This window comes from Panthera pardus, unplaced genomic scaffold, assembly GCF_024362965.1.
Source record: "Panthera pardus isolate Hobbes unplaced genomic scaffold, ASM2436296v1 HiC_scaffold_24, whole genome shotgun sequence".
Classification (NCBI taxonomy): domain Eukaryota; kingdom Metazoa; phylum Chordata; class Mammalia; order Carnivora; family Felidae; genus Panthera; species Panthera pardus.
In genome coordinates, this window is record NW_026526810.1 from 63,793,602 (window position 1) to 63,812,950 (window position 19,349).

The window sequence follows — 19,349 nt, forward strand, 5'->3', positions numbered from 1 at the left end:
TGTCTTTTGTCAATTCTTCACAAATTTATTGTCTCTTTGTCTAAAAGTTTAAAAGTTTCCTACTCTGGTCACTTCTTCAGGTCTTCATTCTGTGAAGGTTCCCACGTACATACATGTGAAAATTCAATAAAACTTGTATGTTTTCCTCCTGTTAATTTTTGTCAGTTCAATTTTCAGATCGTGCCAGGGACTCTAAGAAGGTTAAGGAAAACTTTTTCCTCCTTTAGAGTATCAAATGAAAATCTCTATTTCAAGGTGCGGGACAGGGATATTCTGAGACATTTCACATAAATTGTGATAGTTTCCAAGACATTTTCTAGCTGCACAATCTGGAATAAATTTCTTAAACTCTCTGAGACTCAATTTTCTCCTCTGTACCATGGGGAAAGTAATACCTACCTCCCTAATATATATACAAATATATGAAAGAGTCTAACAAAATGACTGGTCATAGTACATGGTCAATTCATGTTCTCCTTCCTTCCTTGCTCATCCTTCATTCTTATATAGAGAGGAAATGAAAAAGTAAGTAACTGCTTGCATGACTTTACTTATAAACTTCTATTTGTTTACACATCATACAATTCTTTCAAGATATAAGAAATCAATGGAAATTAGTTTTTGCTCCTAAATTCTGTGATTACAGACCTACACTCACTCATAATTTCCTGCTTCTTAAAGTAACAAGATTACATTGCAGATTTTCTTCTTCTCCAGTGAGCGATATTAGCAGATCATTTTGGAACCCCAGAAAGATGAGTATAAGGCTCTCTGAAATCACTGTGGAAAAAAAAACTACTTTAGTAAAGAACTTTAGAATACCAAGATGACATATAAAGGCAGAGGTGCACGGACCCTACGTGTTTCAAGGGTGGATAGGAAAGGCTGCCCAGTCTCTAAAGTGAATTCAGGAGAAGGGAATGCTCCTCCCTGAAGCCCTAAGTATTTTTACAGAATTCTGGGGAAGAGAGAGGCTTGTTGTTCTTAGTAAGGCACTGGGAAACAACAATCTCCCCATCCTCCACACACACTCTAAATTTGTGGAAGAGTTCATGTCAGTTACATATCTATAGTTACCAAATGATATAAAGAATATACAGTATCACAGATTTAGCCTATTATCCCAATTCCTGCTGTACCATTATAAACAAAAACAAAAGCAAAAGAAAGCAAACAAGTTTCCCCCCAAATCACCCTTTTTCAGAAACCTCCTTTCTCAGCTCCCTCTGTAGTCACCTCTGTGGTAGCTACTCTGTTCATCTCTTTTGCTCCACTTAATATTTCTCTTCATCTCTTCCCCACTTCCATTCTTCCATAGGATATATTTTACAAGAAGTCCTTGACCTTGAGACACTCCTGGGTCCCTTTGCTGTAATCACAATCCTTCACCAGGCTTTTCAGCTGGTTCCTTCCTTCTTCTCTGGACCTATAATTCCTTCCCCTTCCCACTTTATCCCATCAGTAGCCCTGCTGATACGTCTTCTCTTTCTTCCCCATTGGTCAGGCTCTGCGGGTCTTCTGAAACCTTGCTACTATTTCATTTCCCAAAAGTTGAACAAATTTATGATGCCACAGCAATATGAATATTGCTGGCATGTCCATGGAAAGCATACAAAAAATATCTTAACGATTACAAGTCCGAGCAGTAAACTCACACTTACATTGTGCAAATACGACTGTTAAAATTTTTTATCCTTCTTTTTCCACTTTCTTTTCCTCCTTCTCTCTCTTCCTCTTCACTTTTCTTCTGCTCCTGCTATTTCTCCCTATATATTTTATAGATTCTGGGATTTCAGAAATTTTTTTAGATACCACTTCTATACCTTCTCAGAACCCAAATAAAGAAAATAAAATCATACTTATTTCTACATTGTTTCAGCCATTTGAGGTTTGCATGATCCTATGTACGAACTAAAAGATTCTTATCTGGACATGGGAACTAGTTACCCAGTCCAGTGGGATACAAACCTAAACTTGTCATTAGGAAGAGTCCTTTTCTATTTTAAAGAAGTATCTGTTTAATCTTGGGTATCATAAATCCATTTTTCACGCACTTTACTTTTTGAAATATGTAGACTTCCCCCGAAATTATGTATCTTTTATGTCTAGCTTGATTAATCAAAGTTTTCCTGTCATTATGACATGATAAAAAATGTAAATACATCTTAGGAATATCACATTATAATCAGTAATACTACCTAAAATATTCACTTACCAGGATATGAAGTCTTGATTTGCAGTTGGCCCTTCTCTTTAATTACAGTTGTCTTGACTAATTCATCCTTTTTTTCCATCATTTTTTCCTTAATGTATCTTCAATGTAATATGACAATTTTAAGTGCACAGAAAACTAGAGAAAAGAATATGATGGACATCTCTACATAGATTACGTACATTTAACAATTGTCTGTATTGTACAATATTTGCTTCATTTGATTATTTTGGTTGAAGTATTTCAAAGCAAATTCCAGGTATCATGACATTTCACCCCTAATTCATTTTTTAAAGGAACTTTTTAAAAATCATAGCTACAATACCATTACCACATCTATATAAATAATCCCCTAAAATCATCTAATATTCAGTTCATATCTGCATACCCTCTTGCTCCCAAAAGGATTTTTATTGTTGGCTTGTTTGAACCAGCATCCAAATACCAAACACTGCCTTTGGTTGTTATGCCTGAAAAGTCTCTTTTAATTTAGAACAGTGCCAATCTTATTCTTTTTTTCTTATAACAATAACTTGAAGAGAACAGGACGATTGTCCTGTAGAATACTAATACCAATACTTTGCATTTTTATGCCATATGAGCCTGAAAAATTTTTCCATGTCCTTGCTTTTCATATTTGCAGTTTATTCATATCTTTTGTTCAGTTATCCACAGAAAATTTTGTTTCTCTTATGACTATTAGATAGCTCTTTATGTGTTAAGTACATTGAATTCAAATTTTAAACACTGTAGCTTTCCATTAGGCATTTTCTAAAATTCTTTCATTTTCTTTTTTAAGAATCAATAGGCAAATGTATTATTTTCCTCTGTTTTCTTGTTTTGTTTAAGACCTAAGAAAATTTTCATTCACCACACATTTGTTAAATAGTTTCTTCTAGTTATCAATGATATGTTTTAATACTGTTTTGGTTATGTTTACTTTGTGTCTGACTATAAAAAGTTATATCTTCAGGACATCTGGGTGGCTCGTTCTGTTGGGCTTCTGACTTCGGCTCCGGGCATGATCTCATGGTTCATGGGTTCAAGCCCCGCATTGGGCTCTGTGCTGACAGCTTGGAGCCTGGAGCCTGCTTGGGATTCTGTGTCTCTTTCTCTCTCTGTCCTTCTCCTATTCGTGCTCTGTTTCTCTCTGTCTCTTAAAAATAAATAAACATTAAAAAATTTTTTAAAAAGTTATATCTTCAAAATATATCTCAGTAATTCTCACTCTGACTACCATAAAAAATAACAACTAAGAGAAGAAAAACTAAAAATAAAAATAAATTTTTTAAAATGTGGGGGGTATGGTAATTACTACCAAGAAACTTGACCAATACAATAGTCTAGTAGATAAAAATAAATTTTGGAGTTACGTAGTAGAGCTGACCTGCCTCTTATGAACTGGGTGTTACGAGCTAAATTGTGATCCTGCCTCCCAAATGCATATGTTTTAAACCCTCCCACGAGCTCAGAATGTGACTGTATTTGGAGATAGGACCTTTAAAGAAGTAATTAAGGTAAAACAGGTCATATGAGTGGGCCTTCATCCAGCATCACCAGTGTCCTTTTAAGAAGATGAGATTAGCACATAGACACAGAGGGAGGATAGTGATTGGGAAGACAGGGAAGAAGACAGCCATCTACAATCCAAGGAGAAAAGCCTTAGAAGAAACCTACACTGTAGACACCTTTATCTTGGATTTCTAGCTTCCAGAATTCAGAAAATAAACGTCTGTTGTTTGAGCCACCCAGTGTGTGAGCTAGCTATGGCAGCCCCAGCAAACAAATAGACTGTGTGAGCTTGAATAAATTACTTAAAATGTTCTAAAGCTCAAATTCTTTAGCCATAAAATGGGGACAAAAACAATACCTACCCTGTAGGGTTGTTGTGAGAATTAATGTATGTAAAGCTCATAGCATAGTAAGCACCAAATAAATTCTAGCTTTTATTATTTTGAAGATTAAATGAGATTATGCACGTTAAAGCACTTTACTCAGTGTCTAGTACACAAAGAAAGCTCTGCTGAGTATTAGCTAGTTTTAATAAATTTTCTATTTTTAGTACATTTTCCTATCTCCAAACTAATGCCTTTTAGACCAGTCTAGCTTATTTGTGCTATAATTAAGTTAGATGCAACAGATTTTGACCTACCAACGAAAGAAATTAACCAAACCAATCCCATCCAACAAGTATTTGTTGAGCATCTACATTTTGTTAGATTTATTCCCAAATACTTAATACTTTGATGTTATATTAAATACTATCATTTCTTAAAAATTTTATTTCTATTTGTTTGAAGTTCTGTTATAAAAATGCAATTTATTCTTACAGGTTATTTTCTATCAGCCTTGTTAAACTTTCCTATTGAGTTAAAAATTTTATCCTGTAGTTTCTTCTGGATTGTTTATATTCACAATCAAACCACATGCAAACAATGAGAATTTTGTTTTCTTTTTTCTAAATTTTATGTGTTTTGATGAACAAAATTCTTTAATTTTAATATAATTAAATGCATTAATATTTTCTCTTATACTCAGTGACTTTTGTCTTAAGAAACCCCTTCCTTACCTCAAGATCTAAAAGATATTTGTGTGTATTTTCTGCCTAAGAGTTTTCAAGTTTTATTTTTGAATATTAGTCCTTAACCCATCTGTCGTTCATACACAGACACGCAGTAGGACAAAATATAATTTCTAGCCTAGCTTGCTGTGGAAACTAGCTGCCTCTCCGGCTGATCTCATACCACGCTTCCTTTTGCACTCATTGTTTCAGCCATTTTTCTCCCCTGTTCACTTTGTGATTCTCCAATACAGCTCAACTCCTGTCATGGCCTCAGTGATGAGTTCCGCAGTTTACTCTCCCATTAGAACTTCCTTCCATTGTAGCTGTACTTTTGCTTCTGCTTGTGTGATTACTTGATTAATATCTGCCCGCAGCTACACTGTGAACTCCATGAAGACACGAGTTCTATCTTGGCCAAACTATTCTCTATCTTGACCAAACTATTGTAACCCCCAAACCCAGTAAGGTCCCCAATAAATATTTGTTGAAGTAATGAATATATAAATATCTCTGTATCTATACATATAATGAAAATCACCAACACCAGGGTTGCCAGGTGTTATCGGTAAGAATAAAGACCCTCACATTCAGAGCGTCTGGGATGGGGGGCAGGGATCTGAAGTCTGTTATGCTTGTTAGGTGCACTGCCCTCACCCTCTGTGGGGCGGTGGCACCCAAATATCTGAGAACTCCTAATGTCATCACCAAGTACCTTTGTAAAAGCCAAATGACCAGGTTTCTCCGGTCTTCAAAGTCTCCCTAGATCATTAGCATTCCCATAGCTCCCCTGACCCTTGTATCCCCCTTTCTTCCCCTAGCCAAAGTCAACTTTCTGAAGCTTTCACTACTCAAACTTCCACTATTAGAGCTTTCTATTCTAGGATTTGTAACTGTAACTTTCTCCTTGTCCCGCTTTATTTTTTTCAAAAGGAGGACGGGGGAGAGTAGTCTGAATTGGGTTATGAGGCCCCCCCGTTGGGGGGTACCTCACCTCAGCCATTGAACTCACTTCGCCGGCCGTGAGTCTTTTCCAAGCTCCGGCTAAGAAGGCATCCGCCAGGCCCCTCCTCGAGGGCGGGGTCCATGGCATCTCCTGCCCAGTCTGCCCTCGCGCGGAGCCCCGTTCTCTGGGAACTCACCTCCCCGAACCTCAGGGAGGACCCTGTTAGGGCCGCTTTTGGCCCTAGTCTCAGACCTTCCCAGGGGACATGGGGTAGAGTGACTTAAGGCACTCAGCGCGTAGCCCCACCGATGAGCTTCCCTCCGCCCTATGGGAAAGGGTGGCCCCGCCGAGCATTTATAAGACTCCCATACCTAAAGACATTTCTCAGTTATGGTGACTTCCCACAACGCACAGCAACATGCAAATATCGAGGGGTGTACCGCCCCTGTCCTTTGTAGACGTCTTCTCTCCAGGACGCACGCGCGCTGTATTCCCGCCTTGTGACTAGGCGGGCGATTCCTGGGAGAGGGTTGATGACGCCCAAGTTCTGGCTTCATGGCGGCCCGGCGGCGGGGAACTCGCAGCGGTAGGGCACGAGGTTCGGAGCACATTGTAGGGGGCTAATGCTGGAGGGGCGGGGAGTCTGAAGGGAACGGGGCCCTCTGCCCTAGCCCCTCCCCTTCCGTCGCCCTTTGACCCGCCCTTAGCTATCAAGCTAGTTTAGGTGTAAAACTTTTAAAATTTCGGTTCTCAGACCTTTTTGGATTACAGAATTATGAGAAGGGCTTGCTTGTAGACATCTAATAACTAACAGTGCCAGCACTATTTTAAACACCTAATGTCCAATTAAAAAAAATTGAGGTGCATCATTATGTATCACTAAGAAAGGAAAAATGCTTCCAACTAAAACGTGATTCATTGCTTATATGTCATCCACTGTAGGATGCATACCAGTTTCAGAGATAGTAAAATTCAGGTTTTAGAACTGATGAGCCATCATACTCTCTGTGTATTATGTTTTTAAGTGCGTAAGTCCATCCTACAAATTATATACTATTTTTGTTATCCTCTGGATTTTACAGTGGGGGCAACTAAAGTACAAAGAGATGAAATAACTTCTACAGGGTTTCACTGCCAGAAGAGACAGGGCTAGGCTTTAAGCTAGAGACAAACTCCAGAGCACTCTACTAACCATAATCTCATACCACCTTAGTTTGAGGATAGGTGTTGAGAAAGTTTGGGGGCACGAATAAATAGAGATAAGCAGGCTATGAGACTCTTGCCTTAGGCTATGAGCTCACAAGAGCCCGTGGGGCTCCATTTTAATTTAATTTAATTTAATTTAATTTAATTTAATTTAAGTTTAGTTTAGTTTAGTTTATTATTTGGCTAGAATAGCAGTTTAGGAAGTGATTTCTAGACTATTATCAAGAATAGTGGTTTGCAGGTATTATTTCTTTGTATATTTACAAAACCATCTTGAGCCATTTCTTTAAAAAGATGATGTTTTTTCAAACTAGGGTCGTGTTCATTGGGTACTCATTCTTTCTTTTGGTTCTTTGCCCATTCTTTGTGCCCATAGCTTCTGTAGCATTAAACAAAGCTGGAAGAGTTAATAATAGCAACGTAGCTACAGAAGACTGGCCTCCTGCAAAGAAAACTCGAAGATGCGAAAGGCAGGGGGTAAAGAAGGAGCCTGTGACTGAAGGAAAGACCAATAATGACAGGACAGAAGATAAGCAAGGTCAGCTTCAAATGGTAGGCCAGGGAGGCTAGCAAGAGTGTCTATGGGAGGCTGCGGGTGAGGGATGTCTTATTCTTTCAACTCTTCTTCCTTTCTCAGAGATATAATTAATATTCTATCCTTTGGGTGTAGTACTCATCTACTTTCTCGGAATCTTCAGTTTCATGTAGTTTAAACAGCTTGAGAACTGGGCAGATCAGGGTTGCTTGGGAAGGGCAAAGTTAATTATGACATGATAGCTATTTTCGATCCTCATGTAAGTAGCTGTAGTCTGTATCTGTCTTTCCTCAGAGTCTGTGAAGACTTTGCTGTTAAAGGGAAAAGCTCCTGTGGACCCGGAGTGCACAGCCAAAGTGGGGAAGGTGAGAGACTCCTCTGCGCATTGGTTTCTCAGAAAGCAGTTTTTCATTTGTTACTTGGATTCTTGTCCAGAACACTGCTAGGATTCATTTTAGGAGTCCTTTCCCAAATACTGCTTGTGATTAATTTTCTCTAAGGCTAAGAGATGGAAGTGGTGGAGTTTGGGGATAATAATCAGGGTATTTCTAAATTCTGGGGTTGTCATCAGCTTCCCACACCTCATTCTCTTTCTCAGTTAGAAAATTATACCATTATCAAGGAAGAACCATCTCTGTTCTAATGAGAAACTGCCCTGGTATGGCATGAGTTACTGATAAATGTGAAAAGGTTGTGAAGAATACAGAAAAAAGGCTTCCTTTGGAGGTTTTAACTGTCAGAATCATTTGTTTTTCTGTAATTACAAAAAAAGCAACGTGTTTTCATTATAGGAATAACAGGTTATGGGGAGAAGAACATACTTTGGCATTTCTTTCCTTGGAAGATGGCTGTTGGCAGTGCTGGAGAATGACATCTTGAGGCAGAAGAAAATTTAGTGTCACTTAGGATCTCATTAGGGCTGAGACTATACTGATGTCAATTTTTTCCTTCTCTCTCTAGGCCCATGTGTACTGTGAAGGGAAGGATGTCTATGATGTCATGCTAAATCAGGTAAAGGGAGGAGCCATTCTATTTATGGCAATTCTTCTTGATAATTACTGATGACAGTGTCCCAATGCCCAGATCTTTCATTCTGAAGTCCCTTATATTAGCCTTTTCCTTATAGCAATAACTGGTACCTGTGACCACGGAAGAGTCATCGGTTTATTGGCTTCCATTTGTAAACCTCTCTCTTATGTTCATATTTCTCTCATCATAGACTAATCTTCAGTTCAACAACAACAAGTACTATTTGATTCAGCTCTTAGAAGATGATGCCCAGAGGCACTTCAGTGTTTGGATGAGATGGGGCCGGGGTAATGACTTTTATTATGGATCTTCTGATTGGTCATTCAGAAACCCTGAAGCGGCTTAGTGAGTAACCAAAAGATCCCCTGGGTTTCAATTGGTAGAATGGAGGCTCTGTAACCTGGGAGGGGCTTGCAAATGGAATAGCAAGCATCCTCATTGGAAAAACCTAGGGCAGCCTATTGAGGCTGGGAGTGTCCTGCAGTTGGTCTGCTAATGCTGCTCAGGGACTGTGGCAGTTAGCAGGTAACTAGTATCAACAGGATCAGCTTCCTGGATCCATTCACCTTTCCTTCTCCCCTTCCTGCCCATTTGTCACATGATAAGCAGGGAGACCTTAGAGAGCTGGCTTGTTTCGAGAGAGAACTCTTCTTGGATTGGCAGGAAACCATCTTATGTGTGGCACTTACTTTGCAGTGGGGAAAATGGGGCAGCACAGCTTGGTGGCTTGTTCAGGGGACCTCAACAAAGCCAAGGAAATCTTTCAGAAGAAGTGAGTACCAAAAAAATACTATTCTTCTTGGATGTGTCTTCTTTAAGAATTTTATAGGAAGTGTGATTTGGCCTCACTGTTAATGTATTTCCACTGTGACATTCTGTGACTGAAACACCAAACTGCCTCTTTAGTTAGTGATTATATCACCTAATGTTGAAATTGACTAAAAATAGAAGAATCTAATATAATTAGCACATGACCAACAATTAAGGAAACTTGGGAAACCCAAGTGGGTAGGATGAGAATATTGCAGCTAGAGTTTTAAAAATTCTTTCACTATGATGTGGATGCAGAGCTTTCTGGAGTCTCTGAGAATCTTTCAGAGACAGGTTGCAGATAGGGATCTTTTGTCTAAAATCTCAATGGCTTATGTGGTATTTTGGGGCCTTTAAGAAGCTCAAGGACCCTTTTTTCCCATTTTTTTGTTCCCTTTGTCTCCAGAGCTTTTCTTTCTATTCAGGATCCTAATTTAGAGTCCAGATTTGTGGGAACTTGGGTATAAAAGAGTTCTAAGAAGTTTGGGGGTTGGGGGGAGACATAGTTTGGAGATGTTCTAAGGAAACAATTATAAGCCCATTCCTAGTAGACCCTTATTTGTAAGATATTCTCACCATCATGGATTCTACAGATTCCTTGACAAAACAAAAAACAATTGGGAGGATCGTAAGAAGTTTAAGAAGGTGCCTGGAAAATATGATATGCTAGAAATGGACTATGCCACCAATGCACAGGTAAACCGACTACACATTTGGGGAGAAAACTGCTTCCTTTTAACCAAGGTGAAGTCTAACAGAATGGCTTAGATCAGGTCCTAGACTAGAACAGACCAGGGTGTCTTGAGTCTTGCTGTTCACCACCTAACTGAAGATAACAGTTACCTCAGGGATAACTTTCACGGATCTTTGTAATCTTAAAGGGACTATAGAATGAAGATAGAAAATGCTGTCTAGTCTCTACTGTCTAGTATGGTTCTTATAAAATCTTAGGTCCTGAAGTTTAATGTATGGATCCAGAGAGGAGTAATATATAGTCACAGTGATGAAACTGCATTTAAAGTTGTCTTCACTTTTGGGGCGCCTGGGTGGCTCAGTCGGTTAAGCGGCCGACTTCGGCTCAGGTCATGATCTCGCGGTCCGTGAGTTCGAGCCCCGCGTCAGGCTCTGTGCTGACAGCTCGGAGCCTGGAGCCTGTTTCAGATTCTGTGTCTCCCTCTCTCTGACCCTCCCCCATTCATGCTCTGTCTCTCTCTGTCTCAAAAATAAATAAACGTTAAAAAAAAAAAAATTAAAAAAAAATAAAGTTGTCTTCACTTTTGGTTATATACTACCAGTATATACCATACCAATAAAGAAAATAATAATAATTTTGACAAATTGAGTTGCAACCAGGATGCTGAAAACTGTTACATACAGTATCTGAAAAATGTAAAAGTCTTAGTCATTTTAAGATGAGAAGATCTGAGACATAGTAGCTGTCTTTACATACTTACCAGCATATTAGGAGAGCCTTTTAGACTTATTCTGAGTGTTTAACTATGGGAGGCAGATGTAGGAGTCACACTGAGTACTCTAACTACATTAATAATGGAATGAACCTGTGGTCTAGCAAAGGCTGATTGATGTTCACCTGCCAGGAATATTGTAGAGCCATCCCTTGTAGGGACCTCAAAATAGATACTTTCATATTTTTCTTTTCTTTTTTTTTTGGCTGTAGAATGAAGAGAAAACAAAAAAGGAATCTCTTAAATCCCCCTTGAAACCAGAATCGCAGCTAGATCTCCGTGTACAGGAGCTGATAGAGTTGATCTGTAATGTCCAGGCCATGGAAGAGATGATGGTAGAAATGAAATATGATACCAAGAAAGCCCCTCTCGGTAGGACTTCAGATTCTATCCTACATTCCCTCTCTATATTTCCTAGTTCCTTTCATGGAATATTTAGTCACCTTCATGATTTAAAGCTTGCTGATAGTATGAATGAAGAACAGGAGATCTGGGGTAAGAGGTAGTATGAGGGGAGAGAAGCTGTTTTGAAAGTTGAGTGGTGAGAGTCTTTGTTGGGTAGGCATGTGAATACAGTTTACAGGGTAAGACTCCACGTGTGGGATCTGATGCTCTTTGGCTGGGCCTACAGGGAAGCTGACAGCGGCACAAATCAAGGCAGGCTACCAGTCTCTTAAGAAGATTGAGGATTGTATTCGGGCTGGCCAGCATGGACGAGCTCTCCTGGAAGCATGCAATGAATTCTACACAAGGATCCCACATGACTTTGGGTAAAGCCTGTGCTGTTACTTCTCTTTGGTCTTCTACCTAACCATATACCCTATATCACTCAGCAGCAACTATAATTTTTTTAATCTTTCATTTCTAATGAAATGATCATCTTGGATAAACACAGAGCCAAAATAATTTAGAGATAGCCTATTTAGTCGGCTTACAAGTTTGGAATGCAAACTCCTGACCTGATTACAACCATATTTTCTGACCAAATGGAAGTTACCCAAGAGAATATGGGTCTAGCTATCTAACCAACAAGTAAAATACCTTCAGACATATAACTCCCTAATTCAAATGATTGTAGGTATAATACATTTTATCTTTGTTGATGCTATATTCTGGTGTTGATTCTGTTTTTATTCCTTTCATTGCTTTATAGAGCTCTGTGACCTAAAAATAACCTTAAGTGGTCAACAGGTCTACTTCTGCTTCTAGACAGGACTATATCCAAATTATTCTTTATGGATATTGATATAAAGATTCATCTATTATTTAAAAAAATATGGGAAATAACAAGTGTTGGAAAAGATGTGGAGAAAAGGGAACTCTCATACACTGTTGGTAGAATTGTAAATTAGCACAGCCACTATGGAAAACAGTATGGAGATTCCTCAAAATACTAAGAATAGAACTACTATATGGACCAGCTATTCCACCTCTGGATATTTATCTGAAGAGTATGAAAACATCAATTTGAAAAGATATGTGCATCCCTGTGTTCATTGCAGCATTATTTACAATAGCCAAGATATGGAAACAACCTAAGTATCTATTGACAGATGAATGGATAACAATGTGGTATATTTATACAATGGAATACTACTCAGCCATAAAAAACAATGAAATCTTGCCATTTGCCACAACATGAATGGATGGATTATGAGACTGTTATGCTAAGCAAAATAAGTCTACAGAGAAAGACAAATACCATGTGATTTCACTTATGTGGAATCTAAAAAAAACAAAACAAAAACTAATTCACAGATACAGAGAACCAGACAGAGGAAGGTGGTTGGGGGTGGGCGAAATGGGTGAAGGAGGTCAACAGTATGGTGACGGATGGTAACTGGACTTGGGATCACTTTGTAGTGTATACAGATATCAAGGTTATGTACATAACCTCTCTTCATATATTTATATATTTGGAACCTCTCTTTATATATATACAGATTCTCCCTCGCGTGGAAAACCCCAGTTTTTTATACTTATTTTCTAAAGGACCTATCTTTAGTCTGTTACTTTCAGTCACGTGCCTTCGGTCACACATCAGAGAACTGATTATGAATTATATCTCTGTTCTTAGACTCCGTACCCCTCCATTAATCCGGACAGAAAAAGAGCTGTCAGACAAAGTACAACTACTAGAGGTGAGACATGTGTAGATTGGGAAGCATTAACTCTGTTCCCAAGTTCCTACACATTGATCCTGCGTCTCATCTTGCCAGGCTTTGGGAGACATTGAAATTGCCATTAAGCTTGTGAAGATGGAGCTGCAAAGCCCAGAACACCCATTGGACCAGCACTATAGGAAACTACATTGTGCCTTGCACCCTCTAGACCATGAAAGTTATGAGTTCAAAGTAAGAAAAATGATCATGTATTTTCCTGCCTTTAAGACCCATCCCCCTAACCCCACTGTTCTCTGAGTGCTTCTGGTTAAGAGCAAACTTTTACATAGAGCAGAGTTTTTGTGTACCAGGAACTGGGGAAAGTACAGCTCTCTCACTGCCTTGTGAGACCATTAGGGAGCAGGAAGTCTGCCGGTTTTTACCAGAAGCCCCAAGGTTCTTCAGCTCAGTCTGGTCTCTTGTACAGTCTGTATCAGCCATTTCTTTCATTTTTTTTCACAGGTGATTTCCCAGTACCTACAGTCTACTCATGCTCCCACACACAGGGACTATACCATGACCTTGCTGGATGTTTTTGAAGTAGAGAAGGAGGGTGAAAAAGAAGCCTTCAGAGAGGACCTTCATAACAGGTCTGAGTTTAGCTTTGGGTTTGGGAAAACATTCCCTTGCCTGAAGTGTGGTTATGGGACCTCTGGAAAATGGCAGAAAATGGCTTTTTTGTGCTTATGGCCTATCCCTGCTGGAGAGCAATAGAGGGCAATAATAGTAATGGCTTTTCCCTAGGATGCTGTTGTGGCATGGTTCCAGACTTACTAACTGGGTGGGAATCCTGAGCCATGGGCTTCGAATTGCCCCACCTGAGGCTCCCATCACAGGTTACATGGTGAGTAGAAATTGAATCCTGGAAGGAAGCTCAGGGTAAAGGATAACAATAATTTTCGCAGTCCTTTTTTTTCTCTTGTATTTCTAGATTAGGATTCTTCCCAAGAATTAAAACAGCTCACTAAAAACCCTAACATTTCTTACCTTTTCCCTCTTCCTTTAAATTCCTAAAGATATCCCATCTACCCCCTCAGAAAGAGAGACTCACCAATACATCTGCCTTCTCTGGAACAGAACTGCAAGGAGAAACGGAGAAGGGTCTATATAGTGTTTAAGATAATGGCAACATAGGGTCACTGGTATAGGCCTCCTTTCTAACACAGTGGGTTAAGCAGCTGACCTTCATGGCTGTTGATATATTTCAGTTTGGGAAAGGAATCTACTTTGCCGACATGTCTTCTAAGAGTGCCAATTACTGCTTTGCTTCTCGTGTGAAGGATACTGGACTGCTGCTTTTATCAGAGGTGAGATGAACATATTTATGATCTCTAGTTTGTTATGAGTTCCTATTTTTCCAAAGAGAACAGTTTGACTCCGGAACCAGGAGGTATACCTGGGAGAACCTGAGAGGGGACCAAGGGCAATTTTCATTCTGTTCCTCTGCAGGAGTAGGGGAAGAAAGTACTGATGGGATTTTCTGTTTGGCCTTAGAGCCATCCACTTCTCAGTAGGATGTGGGTGTTAAAAGATCTTTTGCTTTGCAGGTAGCTCTAGGTCAGTGTAATGAACTACTAGAGGCCAATCCTGAGGCAGAAAGATTACTTCAGGGCAAACATAGCACCAAGGGACTGGGCAAGATGGCTCCCAGTCCTGCCTCCTTCATCACTCTGTAAGTATTCAGTCTAGAGGGCCAGAAGTCTCCTTTTGGTCAGATAAGACTCTCTACTTTCTGTATTCCAACTTTTGACACTGACGCCGATGTTGACACACTTTCTTCTACTTGGCAGGAATGGGAGTACAGTACCCTTAGGACCAGCAAGTGACACAGGAATTCTGAATCCAGAGGGTTATACCCTCAACTACAATGAATTCATTGTCTATAGCCCCAACCAGGTCCGCATGCGATACCTTCTAAAGGTACGGTTTAATTTCCTGCAGCTGTGGTGAATGTCAATCGTAAATAACCCGGATAAGATGTGATCTTCAAACAAGAAAATGTGTAGTGTTGTACTTTTGACTTTTCTGATATTTTATGTAATAAAAATAGCACAAATCTACCATTGGCTTCTTTGGGCTCAACTTCTCCAAATACCTATTTCTTCTCACATTCGTACTTCTTCATTTTCAGGACAGAAAGTACCCATTGCTCTATGTATCCCACAGCTAGCTACAAATTACTCAGGATCCTGTTTCTTCACAGAAGAATAGCTTCTGTGCATTGACGATGCTAATGGATAGTGATGTTTTTCCCCCACTTAATTCAATTTTTATGCAAACTGAAGTTTGTTGGGTATTCTTACAAGAAGGGTAGAGACAACAGAGGCCAAATTGTTCCCTTGTTCCCATCCAAATCTTCTAACTTGACTTTTTCCCCCATTTACCAACTGCAGACCAGGTCTCCCACCACTTATCTTAGGATTCAGCAGATGTCCAAAAATCTGGAAGCACTTAGAGGACTTGTCACTAAGCCTAAATACATCTCAGGGAGGAAAGGAGAGAATAGAATGAATTTTGACATACCCTGTTCCATTTAAGAAGTACCAAAGTCCAGGTCAGATCCAAAGACTTCCTGATTATTTGTAAACACATGCAACACAGACACACACACACACACAAACACAGACAAAACCATACTTCACTAGATAAAAGTGAAGGTTATTTAAATGAAAACAGTAGCCTGTAACTTTTTAGAGATCAGATTACCAGTCAAAATTTAAAATGTACATACCCTTTGACCTAAAAACCACAGATCTGCATGTTTGTATAGATGATGTCAGTGTAGCGTTGTTCTATGTAAAAAAAGATCCCTAGTTAAATATATTCACTCATTGAAATACTGTGCTGCTATTAAAACTAGACTACACACTTCCCCAAAAAGTAAAAGAGAGTATTTCCCAACTCATTCTATGAGGTAACATGAAACCAAAACCAGATAAAGTTATCACCAGGAAAGAAAACTATAGATCAACTTCCCTTAAGAGTATAGATGCGCAATAAAATGCTACCGAGCCTAAACCAGTAACAAAAAGGATGATACACCATGATGAAGTGAGATTTATCAAAGGAATGCAAAGTTGGTTCAACATATGCAAATCTATCAGGGTAGGACAAAAGTCACATGACGATCTCATGAGATACAGAAAAGGCATTTGGCAAAATCCAACACCCTTTCATGATAAACATTCAGCAAAGACTGGAAAGGAATTTTTAAAAAAAATTTTTTTTAATGTTTATTTTTGAGAGAGAGGTTGAGACAGACCATGAGTGGGGGAGGGGCAGAGGGAGAGGGAGACAGAATCTGAAGCAGGCTCCAGGCTGATCTGACAGCACAGAGCCCAACGTGCGGCTCGAATTCATGAACTGCAAGATCATGACCTGAGCCAGTTGGACACTTAACCAACTAAGCCACCCAGGCGCCCCCTCAAAAAAAATTTTTTTTAAGTGATCAAAATTAACATCACCAGTAAGAAGTCATGTTGATAACATGTGCTTCAGATATGATATAACAAGAAGGACATATCATATCTTTTATTCTTCCCTTAAATCCACAATCTTAGTTCACTCATGAAAAAACATGAGACAAAACCAAACTGAAAGACATTCTACAAAACACTGAACCAGTATTCTTCAAAAGTGTCAAGGTTATAGAAAGACTGAAAAACTCACAATTGGCGGAGACTAAGGAGACAGGATGAGTAAATGCAATGTATTCTGGACTATAGAAAATGGGAAATCTAAATGTGGCTATGGAAGTTGTTAGTGTTAGAGGAAGCTTGGTGAAAAGTATATAGGAATACTCTTCTGGAAATCTTAAATGATTTAAAAAAAAAAGGATTAAGAGCCATTTTACTGGAAAAACACCAATGCCAATAGGTTCTTTAGGGGTATAACTGTGTATCTGGTTCCTGGTTCTCCCCAGTACGAGATAGGATGATACCTCTCTCCCTTTTGACAGTGGGTAGGGCTATGTGACTTGCTTTGCTCACATTTACAAAATATGAGTGGAAGTGATGTGTTTTATTTCTAGACTGAAGACTTAGAGCCCACAGATTTTGTTTGTTTGGTTGGTTTTTGCCACATTTCCTTTTTCCTGCCTTTGCAGTCACTGAAAATGTTAAGCGTGAGCAAAGTAGAGCAGAATCGCTCATGAATCCTTGCTGTGGCATGAGAAGAAATAAATCTTTGTTATTTTAAGCTGTTGAGATTCTGGAGTTGTTACCATAGCATAACCTCACTATCCTAACTGACAGAAAACACATCCATTTTCCTGGACGGAAAGATAAGGTATTTGAAAGAATATCAGCTCCACATATATAAGTTTTTTGAAAACTGAAGAATTTAGCCCAGATTTCATCTGACCAATTAAATAAATACCAGTAATGAAGACATTTTTGAGGAAGAGTAACAAGGTAATACTTGCACTATTGGGTCAGTAAAAGAACAGTCAAGCTAGACTTACTGAACACTTAGCACATCAAATGTTTCACCCACCGCGACTCATCTAATTCTTACAATATCCCCAAGAAGTAGGTCCCATTATTGTTCCTATTTAATAGACAGGGAAAGGGAGGCATGGAGATTTGAACTCAGGCAGGCTTTTTCCAAGTTTATGCTTTTAGCCACTTGGGTACCGGGTTTCTCTTAAATAGTGTTTCTCAAACTTTCTGTGATGAAGGACCAATTGTTTCTTTGTTTTAATTTCTGGTCTGTCATGGAACAACACTTTCATAAAATTTAATAAAAATGAGGAACTAGGAAAATGAAGTGAAAAGCATACAAACTACAAGCTTCAGTTTTTATTATTAAATTTGTCAGATATATAAGATTACTGTTCAAATTTCTATAACAATTTCTAAATGCTTACTCTCAATTTCTGTACTTACTGTGAACCACTAATAATTTGTAGACTGGCAGGGCACCTGGGTGGCTTAGTCAGTTAAGCGCCAGACTTCAGCTCAGGTCATGATCTCACGGTTTGTGAGTTTGAGCCCTGCGTTGGGCTGAGCCTGGAGCCTGCTTCGGATTCTGTCTCTGCCCCTCCCCCACTCATTCTCTGTCTCTCTCAAATATAAAAAATAAAACAAAAAATAATAATAATAATGATTTGTGGACCGGCACTAGTTTACAAACTAAACTTTAAGTAGCTCTGCTCTCGATTTGAAAACAGATTGTGAATAGATAGGTAGAAACATGTATAAAAATTTGGTATATGAAAAATATATTTTTGTGGATGGGTAGGAGAAGACTGCTCTGATGTCCTATGATCCCACAATCCAATAGCTATAATTGTGGAACTCATCCAGATACTAGGAGACACTGAATTTCTTCTTAATGATAAGAACTCAGAAGATGTTTAAACTAAAACCTCAACTCCCTTGGGCACATACTTACTTTTACCTAGAGTCTCTTCTTATTGTCACTCATAGCAAGTATACTCTGACCTTGCCAGATACAAGGTCTACAAGATAAAATAGGTAGAAAAACCCCTTCAAGGAGGCCTGGCCAACAAGGCTGAGTCTATTGAGCAAAGGTCAAGTTAGCCTTTTAATTTTCTTTATCTCCATTCCTCTAGCCTTCGGTGGGGTGCTTTTGTAGAATTTTTAAGCATGGAAGACAGACATCTAGGGCTTCCTCCTGTCCTTGGCCCATGCTTTCAGAGGAGGAAAAGGCCAAAGATTGAAATCAGCAACTTTTAGGATGATGCCATGCCATGGATCTCTAGCGTTTCTAGGTAGTATTATAAATCATAAATTTCAAAAAACCTTCATTTGGACTTCTAGTCACAAGGTGTATGGAGGAGGTGGTCTTGAAAGTATTTTTAGAGTCCTTGCATGAGGCACATGAGAAAAGACAGAAGCATGACCTATGATTAAGACATCAGCTGATGGCATTTCTTATGTCTTTATCCTCTGGCTGAGGGAGACCATGAGGCATTGGTAGAGGTAAGGAAAAAGTCCCTCAGGTGATTTCTCCATGTAAAACCTAGAATCAAGGTGCAATGAGAACAAAACTCAGTACCCCTCAACTCCCCAAATCCACAAAACTCATTTCTAGGTCAGAGTGCAGTGGTATTTCTTTAAGAGAACCTTACCAACCAGGACAAAATCTTGGCTTCTCATATACAAGTCCTTGAATTCTTGGGACATAGATCTTTAACCTTTCCCTAACCCTTAGAAAGGGCCTCAGGGAACTTCCTCTCCCATAAGATAGAATTACAGGAAAATAAGGTTCTAGAGCTTAGAAGGATCACAGTCCCTGGTGAGTCCATTGGTATAATTATTCTACCTTTTCATTTGTTTTAATCTGTGTGAACTTCAATTTGAGAGATACACTTTTGTGATTTCTTCCAAGAATGCAAATTACTATATTGACAAATGTATGTAAGTCAAATGGCTGCTGCTGCTCTGTCAGAGGGTGTGA

At 39.1% G+C, this 19,349-nt stretch overlaps 2 protein-coding genes across 5 annotated transcripts in view; one reads left to right on the forward strand and one right to left on the reverse strand.

The window, feature by feature from the left end:
- The first annotated feature begins 6,179 nt into the window (after window positions 1-6,179).
- PARP2 (poly(ADP-ribose) polymerase 2) lies at window positions 6,180-14,986 on the forward strand. 3 transcript variants are annotated; one of them, XM_019430559.2, is made up of 16 exons: window positions 6,180-6,304; window positions 7,301-7,462; window positions 7,754-7,824; window positions 8,420-8,470; window positions 8,679-8,775; window positions 9,185-9,260; window positions 9,892-9,994; window positions 10,977-11,136; window positions 11,396-11,534; window positions 12,842-12,905; window positions 12,984-13,118; window positions 13,389-13,516; window positions 13,671-13,770; window positions 14,135-14,233; window positions 14,474-14,598; window positions 14,717-14,986. In XM_019430559.2, the coding sequence occupies exons 1-16, from the start codon at window positions 6,274-6,276 to the stop codon at window positions 14,874-14,876; spliced, it is 1,701 nt and encodes a 566-aa protein (XP_019286104.1). In that variant the 5' UTR covers window positions 6,180-6,273; the 3' UTR covers window positions 14,877-14,986. The 3 variants fall into 3 exon arrangements, with proteins under 3 accessions (XP_019286104.1, XP_019286101.1, XP_019286103.1); XM_019430556.2 differs by having other exon boundaries at window positions 6,185-6,316; XM_019430558.2 differs by having other exon boundaries at window positions 6,185-6,316; window positions 7,754-7,815.
- A 104-nt stretch (window positions 14,987-15,090) lies between these two features.
- Window positions 15,091-19,349, reverse strand: part of TEP1 (telomerase associated protein 1) — a 45,034-nt gene continuing 40,775 nt past the window's right edge. The window contains exon 55 of one of the 2 annotated variants that reach the window (XM_053889220.1): window positions 15,091-15,408. In XM_053889220.1, the coding sequence (XP_053745195.1) occupies window positions 15,349-15,408 (60 nt within the window). In that variant the 3' untranslated portion in view covers window positions 15,091-15,348. Of the gene's footprint in view, window positions 15,409-17,705; window positions 18,912-19,349 lie in introns of those variants that run through there. The other variant, XM_053889221.1, reaches the window with a different exon arrangement.